Source organism: Cucumis melo, chromosome 6, assembly GCF_025177605.1.
Source record: "Cucumis melo cultivar AY chromosome 6, USDA_Cmelo_AY_1.0, whole genome shotgun sequence".
In the NCBI taxonomy this organism is placed as follows: Eukaryota; Viridiplantae; Streptophyta; class Magnoliopsida; order Cucurbitales; family Cucurbitaceae; genus Cucumis; species Cucumis melo.
This window is the reverse complement of record NC_066862.1, coordinates 25382359-25390462: the sequence shown is the minus strand read 5'-3', so window position 1 is coordinate 25390462 and position 8104 is coordinate 25382359. Positions and strand designations below refer to the sequence as shown.

The 8104-nt window shown below is 37.7% G+C and overlaps 1 protein-coding gene across 1 annotated transcript; it reads left to right on the top strand.

The window, feature by feature from the left end:
• The first annotated feature begins 6384 nt into the window (after nt 1-6384).
• Nucleotides 6385-8104, top strand: LOC103491692 (WD repeat-containing protein LWD1). Its single transcript, XM_017045370.2, has 2 exons — nt 6385-7633; nt 7851-8104. Exon 1 carries the CDS (start codon nt 6588-6590, stop codon nt 7626-7628), a length of 1041 nt encoding a protein of 346 aa, XP_016900859.1. The 5' UTR covers nt 6385-6587; the 3' UTR covers nt 7629-7633; nt 7851-8104.

Genomic DNA, 8104 nt, shown 5'->3' with positions numbered 1-8104 from the left:
TTGGCCTTCGCACGTTCAAACCGCAAGTTCGCAGTCGACACGACACTCTATTCCCTTCAATCGCAATCCGCACTCTCCTTACACTTCCTTCCTTTGCACGTAACTTTATTTTACTTCCCTTCTCCTTCACAATCACAATCTGCACTCCGGTAAGCCTACTTTAATATCTTTATTTTACTTTTGTCTTTTAGCATAAAAATCTTAACACTTTGTATCAAATTCTAAGTTCCATATTTCCATTATCTTCTCTTTAACATGATTTAATTCTAGCTAGTGATTTTTAAAATCACTGAAATTTTAATAGATGATATGCACAAGTGTTCAAACCAAAAGAAAATCAGATAAGAGAATATATATTTGACTATTTGGGTTTGAAAGTAAATGGATATGTAATTCTCCAAAACCAAATCCTTAAATATTCCTTAACATATTTTTTTCATCTACCAGATTGATTATATTTATAAATTCAAATTTAATTTCTCCCTTCACCAATTTTTTTCTAAATTCTTCGTTGTTTTTGCATCATTTTAGAGAGTCAAAGTAAATTAAAAAGACAAAAAGATTTTGGATGATTGTTTCAATTTTTTGAAAAAAATATATAAAAAAAAGGCCAACCCACCAACCCAACCCGAATGTTTAGGGTTGGGTTAGGTTGGATTGACCTTTGAATATTAGGTTTAAATTTTGCAAAACCCGATTACTTTGGGTTGGTCCATTTTCTTCCTCCAACCTAGTTCAACCCAACTTATGTTCACCCCTCATTCTTAGGTTTTGAATATTGAGGATGCATTTTTTCTTATGCTAAATATTGAGTTTCATCAGCGTTCTTTGCAATTCTCGGTTTAGGATTGCACACTTGAGCATTTCATCGTTCAACTTGCTCATGGAGTGCTCAAACCTTGAGTACGAAATTAATTTTCCTTATATATAGTCTTTGATCACAATGAACCTTCTCTAATTAACTTTTTATTAGATCTGTATCATTTTATTTTAAGGTTTTAGGTATTTATAATTAGGGATTTTATCAACATTCTTGAGGGTTGCTCAAGGCAAGACAAGAGTCCAACGAAATTTTAGAGCCTATATAAAAGTTTTGCACGTTGATACCGCTTAAAATATGCTATTATTCTTCTCCTAATTTAAATTCGTTCCTTGATTTAATGTCTAATTGATGGATTTGTAGGTGTTTGGTGTCCAAGGAGTCAATCAGACAATATAGGTAAAATAGTGTTAATTGGAGCCAATTTGGAGCTAAAACGAGCCAAAGATGAAAAAAGGGAAAATGACTCTGACAGTGCATATCAGTAGTGCCTTGGTGCTTGCCGGATGCAAAAATCTAAGAGGACCAACCTAGGTGAAGCATAGCGACACTAACCCAATGTTTATTGTGAGACCCGTACCTAAAAAAGAAGGATCATTTTGGGAATAAGAAGCTAAGTGCCTTGGAAAGGGAATCTCAAGGTAACTTTGTGAGATCTCGATCGAGATTCGAGACAGAAGGTTGATCCTAAGGCAAAACTTAATCTTGCTCGGTCGAGAGGAAAGACAATACTTTTTATGTAAGGATCTCTGGCAAGACTGAAAACAAAAGTGTAATTTTGGGGCCATCTTGATGCTTGTTCAATCGAGATGAAAGACAAAAAGCTTAAAAAGTTGGGAACTTGGGAAATCTCAAGACCTTGTCCGACTGAGATTAAAAGTACATAGCAAAAGTTAAAGAGCACTCGAGCCATTATAAGGTCGTGCTTGTAAGGCCCAAGTCACGTAACCACCAACACGATAGAAGCCTTGCGGTAGGAATGTCATGCAAAGAGACTTCTCATAGTAAAATGTGTCTCGCAAAAAGAATATGCGATGGAAGGTCCCTATGTGGGAAGGAATACACGACGGACAGCTGGACAATCTAAGTTACGCCATCAAGAAATTAGTGATGTGACCCTGCTGTCAATAGGCCTATGATTGATCAGACCTTGCCCCCCAATCTAAATTTAGGATAAGGGTTGCACAGAGACACGTGGCATTGTGAGATTGAGTCACTTCTCGCCGCCGGAAATGGATAATCATTTTGTCATTGGGAAATTCATTGGAGAGGCCTATAAATACAGGAATTCCGATCAGTTAAGGTTACTTTTTTTACCCTGAGCAACATTCGACAAAATTGGGCAAGTATCCAAGGCCCCAAGACGCCAAAAGAACTTATTTTCGACAAAGATTTCGAGAGGCATAAGGAAACCTGACCGAGGAAAATAGGCTAAGCTAGTTGACTACAACTGTAAGTAGTTCTTACCTTTACAAATGTTTCCAAATATAAAGGATTTTTAAAACGTGTTTGAATCCTTAGACCTATTTTTACTAAGATCTTGTTACATGAATCTCCTTATGCTTCCCATTTTCAAAACATATGTGTGATCTATAAATGAATTGAATTAATGGGGGAACAGAAATGAGGTGGTAACCTATATAAGAAAGTATCTTACGAGTGTACTTTCTAATAAGAGACATGTATTGATAATGATTTCTCCACGCCCTTGAGATAATTATGTTTAAACCTGTGGCATGCTCATGGAGGATGTTGGTGTTATGTGGAAAAATAGAAAACCAATGTTGCATGGAATAAGATTATCTTTGTACCCTATGCGAAATAATGCTTTATCCTTGCTGTGTGATCGGGGATAAGATGCTCTATTCTTGCTGTGTGATCTGGAATAGAATGTCTTATCCATACTGTGTGATCTTGAATAGCATGCCTCATACTTATCGTGTGATCTGGTGTGGAATGCCCTTTGCTTCTATATGTGATTTGGCATTGGAAGACATATTGTGCGTAATAAAATTGATGATAGTGCATTGAGTTTTCTCCACACAGCTGCAATTTGACAAAAGAGTGTGACAAACGCTTGAGCCAAGGAAAGGGGTACAAAGACGTAATAAAATATGCCAAAATATTTCTACGAGTCGGATATGTAGTATGCAAGAGGCATACGATGCGACATGAATTATGATAAAAAATAAACAAATAGATCTGTGAGAACTATGAATTGTTGACAGTTGTAAACATTGAAGTACATTGACGTCCGAAACTAGTGTTTAAATCTAAAAGGAAATAGTTGAATTACATTTCACTTGGCAACTGTTTTAAAAATGAATGTGCGATATGACAAATTGAATTATTTAAAGCGATTGAGAAAAGATTCCACTCACTAGACATTTAGTCTAGCCTTTCAAATGTTTTGTTTTATTCCCCCTAGGTAGCGAAGAACATCCATCGTTGAACTTACAGCATTGATCGTCTATTGTGCCTTCCTAATCGCATCATTTTGGGTAGTGGCCACTGTCTACTCACATAACATATAGTGGTTAAGCGAGGGAAAACCAAGGCTTGTCTTGAGGCATGTGTAATAGTGTTGTACTGAATGCTATAAACAACACTAAAATTGTTTGTAATTGAAAAATTAATGTTCTTGAAAATTTTCCAATTTCCATGTTAAATTTCTTTATGATTGCTTTTCATTCCACTTATTAGGCGTTCGGCGTGTTGTTTTATCCAGAATGTCTAGGCGGTCGTGTCTTTGTTCCATTGTATAAAGCGAATTGGGGCGGGGTGTGATAGTGTTGGCCGAGATGAAAAACATAAGGGTTTTAGAGATGGGTCTCAGACCATCTCGGGATCGTGTTTGGCCAAAATTGGAAGCATAAAAGGAAATTATTAGAGCTCTCCAGCATGAATTTGGACATGTTTGACCAAGAAGGGTGAAGATCTCGGAGGATCTCGGTCGAGAATCCAGGTGTCGTGACATGCAAATACTTAGAAATTAGGCTAGCAGAAGCTAGCGAGTTACTAAGGGTTGAAGGAATGACTAATCTATTTTGGGATTAGTATATATAATTGGAAAAGAAGGGTCATTAGAAGAAGATGATTAAACTAAAATTCTTAAAGCTATTCTGCTGAAAAGAAGTCCTAGTCGAGAAGAAGGTTTTTGGATTATTAGGCATTTTGAAGAAAAGACTTAGTACAATGAGTATTTCTTCTAAAGTAAAATTGTTTTTAAAGTTTTCTTCTAAAGTTTCTGTTGTCTTTTAATGATGTGATTCACGTTAATGTTAATGAAAAGTGTAATTCTTAAGAAAAGCTTTTGTGTATTACTTTAAGTAAAGTTTTATGCGTGATGATTGTATATGCTATGTTATGAGTAAACCATTAGTCTTATTCCTATCAATGAGCTAACTATTATGTGCACATAATGAGTAAAGGCAATCTCGTAGAAAAAGCCTGCATGGTGGAGCGAAGTTGACCAATGCATAAAAGATGTGTAATGTGCTGTAGCAGCCTAAGCAACGGAAAATGAACTACTAAATTCTCTAAGGGATGCTGTTGATGAATAATCTATGTGTGGGAATGGTTCATGTTCCTGATGAAAGGAATAGTAAAATACTAATGAGTGTTTGATGATTTATTGAACTAAGGCATTAAAGTCTATTTTATGAAAATGGTTTTACGTACTGTATGCCCCAAAAGGTTTTCAAAACTATCACTCGGTGAGTATTTGATTTACATGATAAGTTTTCCTCCGCTAGAGTATGAGGCGTTGAGACCAGGTTAAGAAAGCAAGGCGACCCGGCAAGGCATTTAAAATTTGGAAGTTGTTGAAGGCGTTTAAGCTTTATTTTTAGATTCTTGTATATGAAGTATATTGTTGGAACACATGATTTGAGTTAATAAAGAAACATGTTTATTGTATTCCACTGCTTGTGTGTCACGTACTTTATCACTTAGTAAGTAAGGATTTAAGTTTGAAGTGGGCAATAAAGCTAAGTTGAAGGACTTAGGTTGAGCGTTCCACGTTTCAACTTGAGGCATTAGGATCGCTCTAGTTGCGTCATGTTCTGCATAGCTGAGGTTTAGGACGCGTGACACCTACCCTATGCGTTTTCCAGAGACTTCAAATCCAGATGAAGCACAGCGGTGCCCTAAACTTGGCTGGACGGATATCATGCTCAAGCACTGAATCACATCCATGGGGAACAACTACACTTTGACAAGCATGCCAAATGCAACGGCTATCCTTAGGTCCTGCAACGCCTTTAGAATTTTCTTTTCTTAATTAGTTCATCTCACTTCTTCATTTATGGAAGCTTTTAGTGGAATTTAACCTAGTTTTTCTAATCTTCTTTTCTCTATATTCAAACTCTCTTATCCAAACTTTAGTTTGAGTTTTTGTTTTCCAAGAACTATAGTTGAATTGAGTTGATTTTGATAAAGAACGTGATCGACTAAAAGTAATTACTTGGCTTGGGTTTAGAGGACATGGTATTTTTAATGCTTTCATTAAGATTTAGATTTGTAATTCAAGAACTTTTGTTTGAATGAGTTTATCTTGTGATTATCCTTCATTTTATCTTTCGTGGAATTATTTGACGTGTTAGCCATATTTGATCGAATGATTACTTAAAAATCTTCACTAGTTCGGAATTGTTAGGAAAGTTTCGTCAAGAAATAAAAGATTAAGTTAGGTTCCTAAATTGATTAGGGTTCCCATAAGAAGCATTTCTCTAACTAATCTAGATATTTATCCTAATTAATTAGTTGAAAGTTGAAAATCAATTAATTGCTTAACTTACTTTAATCTTAATGTCTGTTCACGGATAGTTTAGGAGAAGGTTTTCACCAAACTAAATGTTAAAAAGAATTTATGGACTTTCACTTAGAGTTTTAAGTGAAATTGACTAAGTTGCTAAGCAAGAGTCACATACTTAATTGACATGAGTAATCAATGATTAGATAGCTAAAAGAAATACTACATCTCACCATACTCAAACTTCACAAACTGTGCACGCATTTGTTTTCTTGTATTTCCAAGGAGTGAGAGGATGAACCTTATAAATAGTCTTATCAACATCCAACTCAAGGAATAAGTCATTTTAGTGTACTAGCTTTGTATCAAAGTGTACTCAACTCGACACCACAATGTATTCAAACTAGAAGAGAGGGTTAGAGGAGCACCATAAATCAAATGTAAGTTTCTAGACCCAACATACATAAAACGGTTCTTTATTTTTTGCTATGATAACTACAGGAGTGTGTGATTGAACCTCCAACCTCTTAATACAAATGTCATATTAATACCACTAATCAAACACCCTTCGGTAATAGTAAGAACTTCTATATACAATGAAAGAGAGAGGTGTTTATAAGAAATGAAAAAGGAAAATGGTTACCAACAAAGGTTGCAATTCGAATATATCAATATGTCCGGGGCTAGAATTTAAAAAAGAAAAAGAAAAAGAAAAAGAAAAAGAAATGGATATGTTTTATGTGGGAAATGGGAAGATGGTGCATAAATAATTTAGGTGGATATTGGATATTTGCATAAATAATTTTTCCTTTTTCTTATACGGATGATAGGGACAAGGACAAGGACGAGGACAAGGAGGGTTAACCAAGTTCCTCGCTGCTCCCAATTCATCAATCGCACCCAATTCAACTGGATTGACTTCTTCCTTCCCTTGCATTCTTCACCTTGCATTCATTGAAGAATAAGAATAATAAGAAGAAGACGACGACGACGACATTTCCACATAGATTTCCGATGGGTGCAAGCAGCGATCCTAATCAAGATGCTTCCGACGAGCAGCAGAAGCGCTCTGAGATCTACACCTATGAAGCCCCATGGCACATCTACGCTATGAACTGGAGCGTCCGCCGTGACAAGAAGTACCGTCTCGCCATTGCTAGCCTCCTCGAGCAGTATCCCAATCGTGTCGAGATTGTCCAGCTTGATGACTCCAGCGGCGAGATCCGCTCCGACCCTAATCTCTCCTTCGAACATCCTTACCCTCCTACTAAGACCATCTTCATCCCCGACAAGGAGTGCCAACGCCCTGACCTTCTCGCCACTTCCAGCGACTTTCTCCGCGTTTGGCGTATCTCAGATGATCCTTCTTCTGTTGAACTCAAGAGTCTTCTTAATGGCAACAAGAACAGCGAGTTCTGTGGCCCTCTCACCTCTTTTGACTGGAATGATGCTGAACCCAAGCGTATTGGGACTTCCAGTATCGATACTACTTGCACTATTTGGGATATTGAGCGGGAAACTGTTGACACCCAACTCATCGCTCATGATAAGGAAGTCTACGACATTGCTTGGGGCGGTGTTGGGGTATTTGCTTCCGTTTCAGCCGACGGTTCTGTCCGGGTCTTCGATTTGCGCGATAAGGAGCACTCTACTATTATCTACGAGAGCTCCGAACCTGACACTCCCTTGGTTCGATTAGGCTGGAACAAGCAGGACCCGAGATATATGGCCACAATCATCATGGACAGCGCCAAAGTTGTCGTGCTTGACATTCGCTTCCCGACGCTTCCCGTCGTCGAGTTACAGAGACACCAAGCTAGTGTCAACGCCATTGCTTGGGCTCCGCACAGCTCTTGCCACATCTGTACTGCAGGGGATGATTCTCAGGCCTTGATTTGGGATTTATCGTCCATGGGGCAACCTGTCGAAGGTGGGCTTGATCCTATTCTTGCCTATACAGCTGGAGCAGAAATTGAGCAGCTGCAATGGTCATCTTCCCAGCCGGACTGGGTTGCGATTGCCTTTTCGACTAAGCTTCAGATTCTGAGGGTATGATGCATGTGAGTGATACCATGTAACTTTTCAAGTAGTAACACATATGGGATCTTAGTTGTTCTGGCATGTTCCTTCGTTTTCTTTTCGCAACAACACTTTGGTCACGCTGCTAATTGTTGTTCATCCCTGCTCTTAGAATGCCGAGTGGTTGATGTAGCCATATTTTATCTGTAGCTGTTTGCACTCTATTCTTTTAACCGAATTTCCTTTTTGTATATGCAGCAACACCTAGCTTTGGTTCTTCACCTACACAGATAGTTATGTCTGAGAATCATCATGTGTAACTTTGTTGTCTAGTTAATGTCAACAATCCATCCTTTAAATACCTACAGAACCTGCAAAAGATGCATACTTAGTTTTCTTTATCTCATATTCACAGGGCTTTGTAGATGGACCTCTCTGTATGTAGCAAGTTACCATCTATAGAATGATTTATTCCGTTAATGGCACGAGGATCCAACGTGCAGTTTTCTAAA